Here is a 16925-nt window from a genome sequence, read left to right on the forward strand (position 1 = left end):
ACCTGTTTTTTTTTGGCATTCTACAATCTCTTCCATACAAACACGAAAGGATCAAAATAAAAAAAATAACATTTACAATTACTTCATTAATTTTTGGACAAGTACTGTATGGACATTGTTAACAAAGTCCGATTTAATTCCACCATTCCGCATGATATCACACCATTTAAGTGTAGAGTTCGATGATTTTCCGATAAAAAAAGTGTTGTAGAGTTAATAATTGGCAGGCATGTCCAAAGTATGACATCACTTTCAAATTATACAGTTTGCTCTAAATGTGTGTGCATTTGGGCATGTGTGTCATTGTGGAAAAACGGTCAAATTTTAATTAATGTAAATCGCAAAGATTTGCATTAAAATCATGATAACCACAATGGAAATCAAATGATGGATATTTTTATTTGTAGCTGAAAATGCAGTCAACAACATTTCTTTTTACAACAGAAGAATACTTGCTTTGAATATTTTGCACAAAGTTGTATGATTTTTTTCGTTTTACTATTTTCACAAATTTATTGCAGGATATGTGAGAGGACTTGATGTGCTTCCATTTTCTGGGGTCTCTACTAGGTCATGTGGGACCCTGTTGTGGGCCATGGGAAACAACACTGGGTGAACAGGTGAATGTGTCACAGGCCTTTCTCTGTCTTTCCCACATGTCCCACTTTCCCATCCAACTCATGCCAAAACACTGTTGGGCAAAAAGTCATTTTTCATCGGTTGTCCAAAAGGGGAAAAAAAAACAAAAACAAAAGATTTTTTCAAGGTAAAATAATTGAAAACATTTTCAAATGTATTAATATGTGTTTTCAGACTGGACGGATGTAATCCGGCCATGTTTCTAGCACATTTGTATCACTCCTCTAGAGTCAAAAGCGCTGAGTTTTGACTTTAATGAGCACCTTGAGGGACTTGATGGCCCTTGAGATGAACAAAGCACAGGGTGGCGGAGTGCAACTACGCGGCTCGCCGTGCACGACCGTGTTTATCGTCGCGGTCCTTCAGGCAATTGTTAAGGAGGAAGGTGCCTCGGTGGCTGTTGTCCAAAAGAATGTTCCCCCTCTTCAGATACCTCTCCAAAGGTTTGTCTTTTCCAGTTCAGGCAACAGTGGTGAAAGGCTGGAGGAGAAAAAGGGAATGATTGTTTTACAGGGCGCCACTGGTCTATTGTGAGCGCAGCCTGTTCTTTCTCTTGACCTGTGACCCGTATTGTTGTGGGGTTCTCCCGCTTGGGGAGGGCAGACAGCTGGGGAAACTGCGGGGGTGGGAGGAGGGGGGGGGGGCGGTCTGATGGACAGCTGGGCCAATTTGGGAAGGGCGAAAGAGGAGAGTGAGAGCATGCGAGCGGGATTGGAGGGAGTAAAGGGGATCAGTGTGCTGAGGGAAAAAAGTACAAGTGGAAAGCGAGGCCGAGGGCAGAAAAGGTGAACGAGGTCCTTGCTCTTCATTCACAAGTTCGTCCTCTCTGCTCCTGTGTGTCAGACTCGGCATATGCCAGTGACACATAACTTTGCACACAGCCAGACATTGGGCCTGTGAGAAAGTACTGGCAGAGTTAGACTCTGCGCACCCTCTTTGTGCTCCCTGGGGGCAGGGAGCCAGGATTATTCCCCTAACTTTCAACATACAGGGCACGCGAGTCGCTGGGAATAATCCACGTCAATGAACTTTGCATCCACAGGACAAGAAAAATGCTAGCTGTTTTTATCGACTGGGATGTGAATACTTTGTCATACTATCTATGCATGAGATTACTCTGCTTAAAAGCCTTCATTTCTTAAAATGCAGATAATTGAACCCAAAGTTCAGTGACAATAACTATTAGAATTTTGTGAAAGGATTGGTAATTGGAAACCTGTGGTGTCGCAACCCTAATTAAAAAAAAAAAAAAACTAACTCAAAACACCTGCAAAGTCTTACAAACCCAGACTGGCAACCTCATTTTTGTTTAAGGGACACATTCATGATATTTAGATCTAAAGAGGGCTGAGCCAGTGTATTTTTTTGAGCTAATAAGTTATAAATACACATCTGCAAATCAAAAAAGTCAAATAAATATTCACATTTAATCTATGTCTCATTGCTGCAAGTCTATTTTATTTTAACAAAATGATTGTGATTTTAGCAATAAACAAACAATCAAGGTTTGTAAATGTGCAAATTCCATTGTAATATCAGTTAATTGGCTCATCAAAAAAAAAAGTACCAAACAGTATTACATAGACATGATTTTAAATTTCTGCGCAACTTCCAATTGAACCACGAAGTCCCCTGTGGCTGGAGTCAGTGCCAGTCAGGACCACCACACATGACATTGACTTCAAAGGTCACATGGCATATGACTAGGGCACTAGGTATTCAAAGAGTATACAAAGCATTGTGCCTTAGAAAAGCAGTAAAAGAACTACATTGTTGCTCAATGTCTACTTTTCAATGAAAAACAAAAAAAAAAAAATTCATTTAGAAAATCAAAAGGTTAAATGAACTGTTTTCTGTATTACCTAATTTTTAAAAAATGGTTAGAAACCCTTAATTTGAGGACAAAATCTAAAAATCTGCATGTATTGTTCTTAAAAAAAATGGCTATAATACAACACTCTGAAAGGACTGAAAAAGAAAATAAATATCTTTAGAGGATTTTGATATATTTAATAATACTCAGGAAAAAAATTGTACTCTTTTGTCAAATTCAGTGGTAAAAAATAGTATACCATCATCTATGTAATGTTTGACAGTAACCAGTGGGTGCAGGTTTTCATTCCAACCCATAAAGAGGACACCTTTTTACCAATTAAGTGCTTTTTGTTTTCTGCAGAAATCTCATTGGTTAAAGTGTTTGTGCTGGATCAGCTGGAACAAAACCTGCACCCACAGCGGCCCCCGAGGACTGGTTTGCCTACCCTACAGTAAACCCCTGTTCAAAAGTTTTGAGACTCTTTCTTATTCAACTGAATGGTAAGAACGCTCAAAACTGATCACAAGGCCAAAAATTAATAGAATACTAAAAATGTATAATTATAAATAATGAAAGAAAAGAACAACAAAAATATGGAAACACATTTTTTTTGTGACCACAATGTTTAATACCACCAGTCAGCATAAAACTGCAGATTTTTGTGGTTGCAATTTTGCAACATTCACTTTTTCTCTCATTGAATTCACTTTTTTTCTACCCCAAAGTCTCAGCTGCAGAACCTGGGAAGAACCAGTTCTTAAGTCTACTTCCCTTTGATATGTCCACCTCTAAAATGACTTAAATGGAAACAATCCGGATTTAAGAGTTTTTAAAGAACATAAACACAATGTATCTTCACCTTACTGTACAGGCAGCGCTGCAGGTCATATTCATCAGATAAATCTAATCTCACATAAAATCTGAAGGGAGTTCTGATGAAAGAGGACAACAAGACCTTCAATGCCCCCTCAGCTGTGCTGACACCTGAGTGCGAGCTGCCTGTGGCTGGGTTTCCACGGAAGGAGGGCCATACCATATGCCTACAATTTACTTTACAATGATAAATCTCAACCATTTCTTAATTCTGATGTCCATCTTCCCTTCTTATTTTAAAGTTTGTGAGTACCACACATTCTTAATCCACTAGCTAAACAACAGTGGCCGGCCACTAAAATGAAAAGGCCTTGATCCATAGGAGCTAGATTGAGGGATAAAGCATTGTGATTAAGATTGTATTAATGGGGCCATAGGAGGTTGGAAGGCTTTAATCAGTGTCTGTGTGCCAGTAATCCCTTAGCCTTTAAGCCGGGCCCAACACAGTGATCCCCTCCCTCCTCTTGGGGCGCACGCATGCACTCACTCACAGGTTTTAGAGGTGAACCCTGAAATGGAGAAGCCTTTGGAGCAGCTGGCGGAGGAACGGCAGGCTAGATGATTGAGATGTGTGAATTAGAAAAGAGACAAATCATATTGCACGTACTGGTTTGATGAAAGTTTTTCCTTACTTAACAATTCTAGAGGAAAAACATGGATTTATTACCGATGGCTGGATGCTAGAGGTGACACTGTGGGCAAGAGGAGACGGGGTGCGCCTTGATTCCACCCAGGGTTCTCTCACAGTATTAGCGTGTGGAAGTTAAAGAGGTTCTAATGGGATCTGGATGCTGTCGTGTTTACCCTGGCCCCCCTTTGCCCGCCCACTGCATTGTGGAAGTTGCCGGGCTTTGGTGCTCCACAATAGCCCGAGTGTGGGGACAGATGGAGGTCTCTTTTGGAAGAGGGCACAAAAACAGCCAAGGTAGGAGGGCCAGAGTGTCTGAGGCTGAGCAACTGCAGGGGATGTGGGATAACTTTAAAAAAAGAAGAAGGGGGGTGGAGAACTCAAGGGGAAGGTAATCGTAGAGTCTCTGTATAATCTGATGAATGCTGGCTGTGGTGGAAGTAGAAAAGGTAACAATAAACTGCCTTCTGTTGACCAATCAGGGTTTCAAAATGTAATTAATGTTACACTGTTAAAACAGTTTGGGACTGTGCTTTATAGATTTTTCAGCTTTGGCACTGTCTGATGACCACATATTTCCTCAACCTAAATTCATAGAAATTCACTTAATGAGAAGAGAATGGTAACAGTAGGATCAGAGGTACAATGGTAATGCAGCAAATTGCCAAATTAGGGTCAATACTTTGCAATCCATAAAAGGTTCAGGCTCGTAAAGCTTTGAAAGCAAGTACATTTGTAGAAAATACTTGCCTTTTCAAGTACAACATACGACAAGAGTTCTGTACATAATTGATTAAATTTAAACACACTTTACAAAATGTCACATCAACACTTTTTGAATGAATTCAAATAAATTGTAAAATAAATCAAATTGTTACAATATTGACAAAAGTACTATTATTCAAAAGTAAAATATAAAATATAACATCTGAATGCATTGTTATCAACCGCATTTTGATATTATATATATATATATATATATATATATATATATATATATATATATATATATATATATATATATATATATATATATATATATATATATATATATATATATATATATATATATATATATATATATATATATATATATATATATATATATATATATATATATATATATATATATATATATATATATATATATATATATATATATATATATATATATATACACACACACTAGATGTAGTACTTATATCACAGCCTGAGATTCCCTGGTATTGGTTACTTCCCCACTTTGACAACACTGACAAAAATGTTTCTTTAAGAAGAAATTGACTTCTGCCCAATTATCAATACATAAAAGTTAGAAACAGAAGTCAAAACAGAACGAGAGTGCATAGAATGGCAAATGGTAAGGTAAAAGGAGCTTGTGCTTACATGTGATAATAAGCGGCTAATTGTCTGCTAAAGGTTAGAGCAGGTCACGCAGGAGGTTAAATGGGGCCGCTTAACAGAAGAAGGGTGCAGTGATGGATGCTGATGAGAGAAGCCCAGAGAAAAGGAAGACTTGGGCCGGTGGAGGAGGGAAGAGGGCGGTCCCAGGTTCAGCAGCAACAGATGGGCCTAATGGAAGGCTCAGGTTGTAAACTTTGGGCTTGCAACATCTGTCCGTTTGTCCATCTGCCACACTTACTACTGTTTACAGTTTGTTTAGCACAAGCTGATTAATTTGACAAACGGCACTAGAAGCCATTTATGTGGTCCCCTTTGTCAAGGCGTTCCAATTATAATAAGGGCCAACTAAAAGCTCTGCCTGTTCATTGTGGCCAATGAGAATTATTAAATCACATTTACGGCTCGTAATGAATTGTGCAGGACACACAAAAAGTCGGCTCACTGTGGTGCAATGCGCCATGCGTGCTGCTGCATACAAAGATGCGAGCAGACGAAAGAAGGGGGGGAAAGTGTTTTGTTGAAAGGACTACACAACGCAAACGCTTTGGCTGGCTGACAGGCGGCAGGCATTTAAAATCCAGTCTTTGCTAAAACGTAACTCACTCGACTTGAATGAGGGTTTGAATATCTGTGACTAATTGATGCTCCCTTAAACGTGATTGTAATTTGCTGATGTTAACAGTTTATAGACCACCACTGATTCCAAAACACTTTAATGGCAATTTAACACTTCCTACAGCAGTTTTCTCCTGGGATATGTCAATACTTTAGTTTTGGTTTGGGTTGGTAACGTTGAGTTTTGCTGCTACAGGTAACACTGGTTATTATGTAGGGTTTAATCTTGTTGAAAATTTACCTGCTGAGAAAATAAAGTCGATTTCTCACAAACTGGAGGATTAAAAAAAAAAAAACATGACAGATACCAGGCTGCAAAAATACAGAATCAGTAATTATGCAAACAAATTAACACCATTCCCATACCCAGATAAGCCTGTCACTCAACATCTGCTGCTGCCCAGAAATCATGCCATGAGCATGTTCACATGAAAAAATGGATTATCACAGAAAGATTAGTGTCACTTTGATAAAAATTGTAAACATGTACTACATGGCTCATCTATGTGAATTTCCCAAACATGCTCTTTTTATTCAAATGTCAATAACCATTAAATTGTATTAACAAGAGAAGCGAGGCATTTTATTCCAGTATCCAGTTTAAAACAACCCAAATGCGAAACATTACAAGAATCATTCTTTGGTTGATTTGAGTCAAAAGAAAAGTCAGTTTTTCCTTAGTTTTGCGCAGCAGAAAGCGGATAAAACAGACTTAAGCGGCTGAGCTGGGCTGAGTGGCCAGAGTGTTACATTAGACATTAATCTAAAGGAGAAAAGGTCAGGAAAGACTACAGCATCTTTTTAATCCCATCTTCTCAACCCACCTATGGTGAGCTGCTCTACACAAAATGAGTCCTACTGAGAACATGCCTTTAAAATCAATAAAATTCTAAAATGGCTGATTCAGTTATGGATATAATCAAAACTTTGACAATGTTGATATGAGCACCCTTCTCATGTCCAGTAATAAATATGGGTGAGGAGGGTGTTGTGATGGTCTCTTACTATATGTAACAGATGTTACTGAGGCAACAGTTGGTATTGAGTGGGAGGGGCTTCAGGCCATCTGTCCAGGGTCAAGGTTTGAAAAGGGATGTTGGAGATGGCTACACGTTCACAGATATGGTAAGTATGTGTTTGAAAGGAGGGAATATAGACTACATTCTAATCTAACTCAATGTGGCCTTTCATTTACGTTTGCTTTGGTGAAGTTTTTGTTTAGTTAGGAGCTCATTTGATTTATGTCAACTTTAGGCACCAGAAAAAGAGGAAAAAAAGGCCTGGTCTTTGAAAGCAATACAGCAACAATACAACATTTTTATTAACGTTTCAAAGAAAAAATTCTTGGAGTGCAATTATTATTAAAAAAAATCACAAGTCAACCATCTTTTATAAAGAATTTAGTTGAGAATTGATGTCTTTCATGGTCACTTCTATGGCATTACGTAGAAAATCCATCTTCTCATGAGTTAGTTTCCTCTACAAGAAAAGAAAATACATTTAAACTCTACTCAAAAGTACATTTTCTCCCAGGCACTCACCACATAGACCTTAACTCTCGCCATTTCTAAGCGATAGAACTCAGCCAATGTCATCTGGGTGAAGTCTTTGCCCATGAGGAGGAAGCCACAGGAAGGAGAGCGTTTTGTGTGCTCAAACCTGTGTTCAAGAATTGTCATCTCACATTTGAGGATATTTAAATCTAAAACAATAACCCTGCAGACATTTTATTCCAGAGCAGCCATTCAATTCATGCCATCACTACCAGAAGTTGACATCCAATAAATCCATTTTGACCAGAAAAGACTGGCAGCATTCTCAGATGACAACTCACAGGTAGCCATTCTAGTTTATTAAATGAATTCGACGTCTATCAATCTCAATGGTAGCCATTTAGTTTTAGCCAAGTGGGTGGGCAGACTTTGTTATTGGGCACTTAAGTAGAGTGTAATTTTGTTTTTTTAATAAACTTAGTTTTTATTCATAATCTTATTGATATATTTTTTTTTAAAAACTATAGTTAAAATTATACCAGGAACATCACATGATAATAGGGATATTTGACTATGCAAAATTGAGAAGTGACAGTACATGGATATCATATTTGGAGTCATTTGATGACTAGATGGTCCAAAATGGTATGTCCATGTATGCAAACGCCCTGTGTTCATGGGGTTCAGTATAGGTTAATTTGAAATGGCCCCGAAATAGTCACTTGCCCTGTAACAAGTCGAGGACTTCACAGATAAAAATGAGACGTGGCACACACCAGGGGTCGTCAGAAGGTTCCCAGCCCTCCAATTCAATGAGACAGAAGAAACAGCTGACGACATCAGGTTCATTCTCACTTGGACAGTGCACAAAGCCAGCTTTGGCCATCTGCACATATCAAACAACTTAAATCACAGGGGGGAAAAAATCTAAAGTTAAGACACAAACCAACTGGCCCTATGCAAACCTGGCTGTATGCATGTATTGTACATAACATACCGCTAGGTGTCAGCATTGAATCAATTTGATTCATTTTCCTACCAAGAGATTACCCACTTTACCATTTCAGGTGTGCAGTTGCAGTCTTCTCGAAAGGGCCAGGTAGCAAAGCTTTTCTCTCGTAAATCAGCACTGTACATCTTGCCGAATAAGAAAAATCTTCCCATCATGACTTCTATGTTGGCCATTTCTTCACAAATCTGGTTTAACTGATGCCCAAGTATATGCAGATGACAAACAAAAAATGTAAGTGTGAGCTCCTCTTATGTTTTTTCAAACTATCACATGTGTTTTCAACTTAGAATGATTAAGTAGGCGTGGTCATGGGCAATTGATGTCAAAAGCAGTGTTGCATGAATTTGATCTGTTTAATTTTATTTAGTCACTATTTTGAACCCACAAAAACAATTTTAGAGTTTCTTTCTGCATACTAATTTAACTAGAGACTTTTTTTCCCTTAAGATTCAAATGATCAAATGTTTGAAATGATTAGCAGTTTTAAACATTATATCCAGTCATTCAGGTGGGGTAAATGAAGGGAAACACCCCCTCTTTTGGTAATGAAAATAATAGTGTAAAGTGGTAGCTTGACAACAAAGCTTGATATGTTCCTTTTAGTTGCATGTGAAAGTCAGGATGGGTGCGAGTAACTACGTACAGCCAACCAGACCGGGAGAAGAAAGGTAACAAAATTTAAAACAAAACTAGAGTCAAGTTTAGTGTATGGTTAGATTAAATTTATTTTTGAGTGTGTCTGCATCGTAATCCAAGTTCATTTAAATTGATTTATGTTATGAGCGTGTTGCCGTGCAGTCAGAGTGGAGGCTGGGCAAATGAAGCCAAGCCGGAAGGAATTAGTTTCGTATCTCAAGATAAATATTTGCTCAAAATTTTTACTCGTATCTCAAATTGCTCATATGTCGGGGCACTCATATGCCGAGGTACCACTGTAGTAGTTACGGATTTGGATCTGGCAGCTCATCAGTACCCTAAGGCTAAAAAAATGATTACACTTCTTTGTTTGTTGTTGTTTTACAGCCTGTTTTTTGAAAGAATTTTAGAAATGTGTTGCACACCCAAGTCATCCAACTTCGTTGACACTCCTTATGACGTGATGGATATATGACATTTTCCTCTCGTTGTAGAGTCTCCACCTGCTCTCTTCTTTTTCATCATCTTGCACTCACACTAGCCTGCTTTAGATTTTTTTCACATAGGCGTGTAAGAAAACGATGGAGCCAATGGAGGGGGTAGTAGCACCGGTATGACTGTGGTGCCTGCTCACCCTACCTTTAGTCCTTTACATTACTGTAGCTTAGGTGTATGGTTATACTTCCTTTATGTTGGCCTTAAAATATTGCAGGAAGAATGATAACAAGATCTTTGTTGTGCGTGTGCTGACTGGTCTCGTGTGAGAAAGAGTTCAACAGAAGAGTCTGGTGCTTCTCAGCTTGAGTCTCCAGTGCAGGATATTTATCTCACTCAGCAATTGTGGCAGAGGGGGAAATCAATGTGGGGCACAGGTAGGAAATGAAGCCTTTTCCCTGCTAGTGTAAAAATCTTGTTATATTTTTGTCCTTTGTTGTAGTGCAAGAAAAATGTTAGTTTCATAAAATGAATGCAGAAAAGTGAGTGTGCTTCGAGTTTTTTGGTCCTTTGCCAGGGTTGTAATGTTGGGACTCAGGTAAGCAGAGTACTGTTGTGTTTTTTTTTTACCCAAATTGGTCCACCTAGGGCAATTATTTCACATTTGAAAAAAATCTTAATGGACAGCACATAAAATGTCAAAAAAAAAAAATGGATAACTTCTCAAGTTATGGTAAGTTCAGACCAATTTGGGTGCAGATCTAAAAGAAATAGGCAAAGCAAAACTGTTAAAATTAACAATTCTTGAAATACTTGACTTATCATGACAACAGGTTTATTTCAAGTAAATATATTTCATTGCTCTGTCTGTGATTGTGCTGATTCATTTGCATAGACAAACAGAATTATAATGAATAATTTCTTCAACAGTGTAAACGAGTGAAAATACAAAATCATCCCTAAATGGTGATTTTTGTTGTAAAGATGTCAAAGTCATTGCAATGTTTTGTAATGATTCCTGCTAACGCTGAAGTGTATTATATATTTTCATGTGATAACAGCCATGACACTGGTTTTCTACATAATTGCGGTGAAGGATACTAGATTTTAGATTTTTTTTCTTATTTACTCAAATCATTGACGTTACTTGAATAGAATAGAATTTGGTGCAAGTGTGTGATTCCTGTAGAAGGTTATCCTTTTCTCCAGTGTGGGTGTGAAGATGTCATGAAGGTGTTAGAGTGACAGTAAACTTCAACATTCTTCTATTCTGTGGGCAGATCGCACATCCACTTGTGCAGTATGGGCAAACTAAGGCCTGCGGGCCACATCCAGCCCCTTACGCTGTTTAATCCGGCCCGCCGACGTTGTCCAAATAATGTATTTTTTTTCAAGATGGCACCATCACGCGGAAGCCAGTGGCAGTAGCTCTGTCCACTCTTATTTGTTTTTCCTGTTTTACAGCCCCTCTATCTTTTTTAAATTACATTTTAATATTTCTTATTACATTCCTTTTTACTTTACTTAGTACTTTTTATTTTAATGATGAGTGAACAGTATGTGAATACTTTAGTCCTTTTTTTCTGTTTATGTTTCATATGTATTGTTAACGGATGCAGTTTTTTATATGTATCGTATCTTGTGCTGACCTGGCCCATCTATCAATTTTTTAAAGTCGGGCCGAAAAGTTTGCACACCTCTGCACTAGTTTGGACATTCCATAAAAATAGCCTCCACAAAAATAATATTTTTTTATGGGTCTTAATACACATTGCATTATCTAACATACATGTTTCAACACTGTTAGTGAAGGCACGCTATACTTGGTAAGAAGTACAACTATAATGCTTGCTGTTACTTGGTTGGCCCTATCTGACCTTTAACCCTTGTGGGAAGGCACTAAATTCACGAACGCAGTGCCAAAAGACACCCAAGATCCTTATATATGACCTCAGTATGCTCTTTGCATCAACATCAACACACATGTAGAGTAGTATAGACCACGTGATGCTGGTTTTTGATATATGACTGATGGGCCAGTCACTTGTTGACACTGTATTTGAGTTTTATGTACTTTCATTAGTTTGTTTTAAGTGGAGATTTACTCACGTTTCTCCTTCAGCAAAGAATCGATGGATGATTGTGTTAATCGAGGGCCTACTGTTTGTGGTGCCAACATTCCGCAGATTTGTTGGTCTCTTAGGCTAGCTGCATAATTATATCTCAGGACTGATTCCTTGTTTCAAATTTAGGCATGTCTTTGGATTATGTTTTACTTTCTGGAATTTTTCAGAAATGTTGAAGCTTCAGGAATATTTTTTGATCCACCAATAGAGGGTAGCAAACTTTGGTTCATAGTTTATCACCATGAAGGAAATTCACCAGTATAGTAATTCCATTTTCCCTTTTACTGAATCCTTTAAACAAATGCTTCACAATTCCTACTGCGGGATTAAAACACGAGACTAGCATATCTACACATAATCTCTTTTAAGTAAAGTACTTTTTAGACATCAAAATTGGCAGTTGACAACCATTGACAGTCATATACCTACATCACATCAAGAAAACAATACAATGTTTCCAGATTTACAAAATGAAATAAATATATTTTTCAAATTAAAACTTGAATGAAGAGAACTGTTACTGCATGCTCGACATATTGTGTAAAGTTGAATGAACAAATTGTAAACCCGAGTACTCTGCATGCTTGATTTCAGTGGTGTTGGCTGCAGCCAGTGAAGCAAGAATGTAAACACTGAGGCAAAGAAAAAGAAGTCGGATTGTGACTACATTACCCCGAAACAAAATTCAATTAAGAGCTGTGGCAAAGCTAGTGGAAAGTTAGTGTTGTGTGATGTTGTTGAGTTACATGTGCCTCCTGTCAATTACTTTGTCATCTTCTTATGAAAAATATATTGTGCACCAGAAAACCATTTTCGGTGTTTCTTTCCCCCCTATTAGCCTAAGTGTGGGTGATTGTCATACCACAAATTGATTTAGCGACAGTAGCACGGAAAATTGATTAAATTCCCCTTTTTTCTGACATCTTTTCACAAAGTCATTTGTCAAATCTCACAATGATTGTGAGATCAATCCCTGGAGACTGCACAGGTCGAAAAATGGAAATTATTATTCATGCAAACTGTTCTCGGTGTGGTTCCTTCTTATGTTTCCCATGAGGTTCTCGCATCATTGCCCGAAGGGCTGTTTTTCCAACTACTTGCAAATATATCTGATCGCTTTGTCCCTGCACTTGCATACCTGCCCACTGACGCCATCTGTCGTCTCTCCGGAGGCCCCAAGGCCCAGCGCCGTCTCCCCGTCCTCTTGACTGTTGGTGACACCAGATCCGCCCGTTCCTATTTCACCTTCTCATCATGACATCCATTAAAGTGGCACTAGACCCCGGACCCCCGTCAGTCCGACAGCACATTAGCACTCGGACCATTGAACGCCGACAAGGACCGTCTCTGAATTATTGATAGCAACACGACTAATGAGGAAATCCTAGCTTAAGTTTTGTGCTGACGCACAAGCACATAGGGAGACCTTCACAAGTGAATGTATTGATCCATTTGCTTTTGCTTGATTCCATCTTCAAACGGGAATAATTCCACTAGAGCTTTTGAACTACTAGAATCATTTCTTTCACTATCGTGCAGAACTCTTCACTCAATTGCCAAACAAAAAATAAGCAAGCAAATAAACACAAAAAAAACAAATTGGATTGAACCGCATTGGCATACATTTAAAATCAAATGATGAATTAACACATTAACAGAAAATACAGCGAAACTTCTACAATTGTCTTCTTTTTCTGCTGTAAAAATGACTAACATTATCACAACACTTCCCAGATGCTTGTTGCCGTCAATAGCAGCTCGATATGGCTCTTGTGGTGTCCATATTGAGTCCATAATGTGATTCATAGACCAATAGTTCTACAAGATGTTACACTAGTTCAGTGATGATAAAGGGTGGTACAACAACCACTCGTTTCACATGAGCACCCTCTATTATTGCAATAATGAATCTGTCCAATGTACTTTTAATTGTATTTAACTTTTAAATGGTAAAATTCGGGCGGCCCAGCGGATGAGTGGTTAGCGTGTCGGCCTCACAGTGTTCAAATGCAGGTCGGACCACCTTTGTGTAGTGTGCATGTTCTCCCGGGACTGCATGTTTTTTTTTTTTTTTTACGTCTACTCCGGTTTCCTCCCACATTCCAAAGACATGCACGGTAGGCTGATTGGACACTCTAAATTTCCCCTAGATATGAGTGTGAGCTTGCATGGTTGTTTGTCTCCTTGTGCCCTGTGATTGGCTGACCACCAATTTAGGATGCCCCCCCCAAAGGGACCTAAAGTCAGCCAGGATAGGCGGCAGCAGCCTCCATGACCCTAGTGAGGATAAAACGCTTTAGAAAATGAGATGAGATGATAAAATTCATTATAAATTCATTTGCATTTATTCACTAGGAGTCAATTTAAAAAAATACTCTGATCCTGTAAACTTTGGATTTTTCTAAAACCAGCTTATTCACTTTTTATTTTCCTCATCATGTGATTTTAAGTATTTGATCATTTTATAAAACTTTGACTTTACTCTTGTAACTTTTCTATTTCACTGTACTCTGCCTTTCCCTTAGTTAGCTGGGATAAACACTAGTACTCATGAAAATAAGAAAATGAATTAATGTTAAAACTTCAGTGATCTGTGCATATTTTATTGTTGTCGTTCTTCATAATTGTACTTTAGGACTTTACTTGACTTATATTTAGTTATATAGTTTGTCGCGGTTCTTCATAGTTGTACTTTAGGACCTTACTTGGCCTGTATTGTTTGAGGTACTCTGCACTAATTGTTGTGAGTGAATTCACAACAACCTACACAAAAGCAAGCATTGTGTATAAAGGGCCAAATTTGAATGTGTCACTGTTTACTCCTGAATTTCCGAGTTTGTCAGCTGTCAGCGTAGTTGTCGTGAAACCTGCTTGCTATTCATCTTCGCACCTAGTCAATCATCGTCTCCACCTGTGAGCGCGTCGGAGGGTGGTTAAAAACAGCGGCGGTTCAGGGGAGTGGAGTTCGTAAAAGAAAAAAAATGTACGCGGGGGAGCATGCACCACTAGAGGAGGTGCTGCGAACATCAAGGCAACATTTTCAATTGCCTCAGGCTCATGTGTTTGTATCTTTGCGTTTCTAAGCACGCTCACCCTAGGGGATTAATTTTTTGACAGCTTTGTTAAGCCTTCTCTTAAGCGTTGAGCTTTGCAGTTATATTGCACCAATGTGCCTTTGCTTTTTAGCCTGGGGAAACTGAAGACAGAATAGTCCTGTTGTTTGAGTTGCAGTGATCACGGTGCAAAGAGTACTGCTGAGAGACTCTTTTTTAATTAGTCTAAGCCCGCATTCTGTTGTACAATGTTTCATTTTCTGCTGTCTTTCTCCCGTGACTTTGCCGCTGCTTTGCATCGTCTCTTCCTGTCACTGCGCATCTCTTCATCCCACTGTCGCCTTGTATTTAGTCTAATCTTTGCCTCCCCCTTCATACAGCTTCCTTTGCTGTGTCGCGTTCTATTTCATCATTCCTTCTGCGTGGCCATCCCCCCCTTCTTGCCTGGATAGGTAACCTTGCCTGAGTAGGTTTAAAGAAACAGTCGAAGCACAGATTTAAATAGAGAAAAGGTTAATCCTTTGGCAAGTCCACAGACACACTGAGTTAAAGGACACGAAGAGGAGAGGGCCATTGGATAACAACTGCAATAAACAGATGTGACAATCAAATAGCCCGCAGGGAGGAGATCTGTGTGTGTGTATATCAGGAGGGGGTATATTGTGGCAAATGAATGTGAGAATCTGTGTGTTGGGAGGGGACATAGTTCTCAGTCAAGCTCGTTCTCTCCTTCATGACTTCCACTCTGCATGATGACAAGTGTCTGCTGCGGCTCCCATTGGTGCTGCTGCCACCAATCAGAGTGAAGGCATGCAAGGTGCCTCTAGGTTGTACCCAAACCCAAAAAGAAGAGACAGAGCTGTAGAGAGAGTTAGTGCATGTGGGTGTTTGAGTGTGTCTGTTTGAAGACACTCGTCTCCCCTGAAGCATCGACTACAATGATAGTTGGGAAGAAGTTGTTTGTCAGCTCATTCTTGGAGATCACTGCAATCCCTCCTGGCTAAAGTGGAGAAGAAGTAGATGTATTGGCTCTGAACTTGCCCCTTCTGATTGGTTACCTCACTTTGGGTTCTCCCGCCTCTTTCTGACTCCCCACTCCTCTCTTCATCTCTTCATTGCTCCCCCTTGCAACTAAACCCCTCCATAGTCTCCTCAGGCTTACCTGAGCCACAGCTGCAGGAACACCGGACTCTTTCTCTCTTACGCTCTCTTTCTCTATACACACACTTTGCTTTTCACCTGGAGAGTGCAGGCACACCAGACGGCATGTGCACCAGTAGTTATCTCTCTTCACATCATCAGCCTCTGTGTGTTGCCTTCTCCTGGAGTGTGTAGGAGGAACTGTGAGGGATCACTTTGGGGCTATTTGTCCTCTTGGCTAAAAGGACTCTGAGATCATGATTCTGGGTGAGTTTGCTTTTTTTTGTTGTTGTTGTTTTGGGCACTCCGGAGGTCAATCATGTCGTATTCCCAATTCCTTTACTAAGATCATCGCTCTTCATTAGTACTACTGTATTCGCAGCATGGTGTTCATTGCACATCTGTCAACACAGAACGGCGGGATAAACTCTTAGATTGCAGCACAGGGCTGTTATTATCGTAATAGTGTACCATTAATACGGCAGGCGTGAGTGATGACTGAGAAGGTCAAATTGTTTAGTGCTGAACTCTATGATTATGGAATGTTTTGGTCACGTGACCAGACTCACACGTCATGTCCGAAGAGTTGGAGATACCTTAAATACTGAATAACGCAATTAAGACGTGCCTTTTTATGTTTGTGCATTCTTTCCTAGTTTTTACTCATTCACACTGCATTCTTTGCCAGTTTCCACTCATTCACTGTCATCGAAGGCAATAGACGTGAAATCCATCATCATGTCAACGAGAGTAACGGAGTGTAACACTTGCGGGGTCACAACTGGGTACTTTTTTTATACTGAAATCAAGAGGAGAACCAAAAAGGATTCTACGATGATGACATAGAGTTTCTAGAATCGACCAATCACATTGCTCAGATGTCCTGTTCAAAGCCAACGGAATATGATTTGTAGGGACGACTGTAAGATGCTCTTTATTTCATTTCTTTGGTCTAAGCAATGATTTCATGGATTATGTTGGTATACATTTGCAGTTCAGCAAAAGCACATTTGAAAAGCTTCAGTGGTCTTTTGTCTCGCTTTTCAGTTATTACG

General features: G+C 39.2%; 2 protein-coding genes across 5 annotated transcripts in view; one reads left to right on the top strand and one right to left on the bottom strand.

Moving 5' to 3' along the window:
- Positions 1-7261: 7261 nt before the first annotated feature.
- Positions 7262-8753, bottom strand: birc5b (baculoviral IAP repeat containing 5b). Its single transcript, XM_077722381.1, has 4 exons — positions 8528-8753; positions 8245-8354; positions 7517-7634; positions 7262-7454 (listed from the first exon to the last, which is right to left on the bottom strand). Exons 1-4 carry the CDS (start codon positions 8651-8653, stop codon positions 7365-7367), a joined length of 444 nt encoding a protein of 147 aa, XP_077578507.1. The 5' UTR covers positions 8654-8753; the 3' UTR covers positions 7262-7364.
- A 66-nt stretch (positions 8754-8819) lies between these two features.
- znf385a (zinc finger protein 385A) overlaps positions 8820-16925 on the top strand; it is a 49514-nt gene continuing 41408 nt past the window's right edge. The window contains exons 1-2 of one of the 4 annotated variants that reach the window (XM_077722317.1): positions 8820-9148; positions 9829-9988. In XM_077722317.1, the coding sequence (XP_077578443.1) occupies positions 9976-9988 (13 nt within the window). In that variant the 5' untranslated portion in view covers positions 8820-9148; positions 9829-9975. Of the gene's footprint in view, positions 9149-9828; positions 9989-15633; positions 16138-16925 lie in introns of those variants that run through there. The other 3 variants (XM_077722350.1, XM_077722339.1, XM_077722322.1) reach the window with 3 other exon arrangements.

Source organism: Stigmatopora nigra, chromosome 1 (genome assembly GCF_051989575.1).
Source record: "Stigmatopora nigra isolate UIUO_SnigA chromosome 1, RoL_Snig_1.1, whole genome shotgun sequence".
Classification (NCBI taxonomy): Eukaryota; Metazoa; Chordata; class Actinopteri; order Syngnathiformes; family Syngnathidae; genus Stigmatopora; species Stigmatopora nigra.

Bases quoted from the DNA above. Each gene is read 5' to 3' on its own strand.
- birc5b (XM_077722381.1), bottom strand. From the start codon at position 8,653: ATGGCCAACATAGAAGTCATGATGGGAAGATTTTTCTTATTCGGCAAG. The intron at 7,635-8,244 runs GTGTGTGCCACG...TCTTGAACACAG, and splicing joins GAACCTTCTGACGACCCCTG to GTTTGAGCACACAAAACGCT. The intron at 7,455-7,516 runs GTGAGTGCCTGG...CTTTTCTTGTAG, and splicing joins CGAGAGTTAAGGTCTATGTG to AGGAAACTAACTCATGAGAA.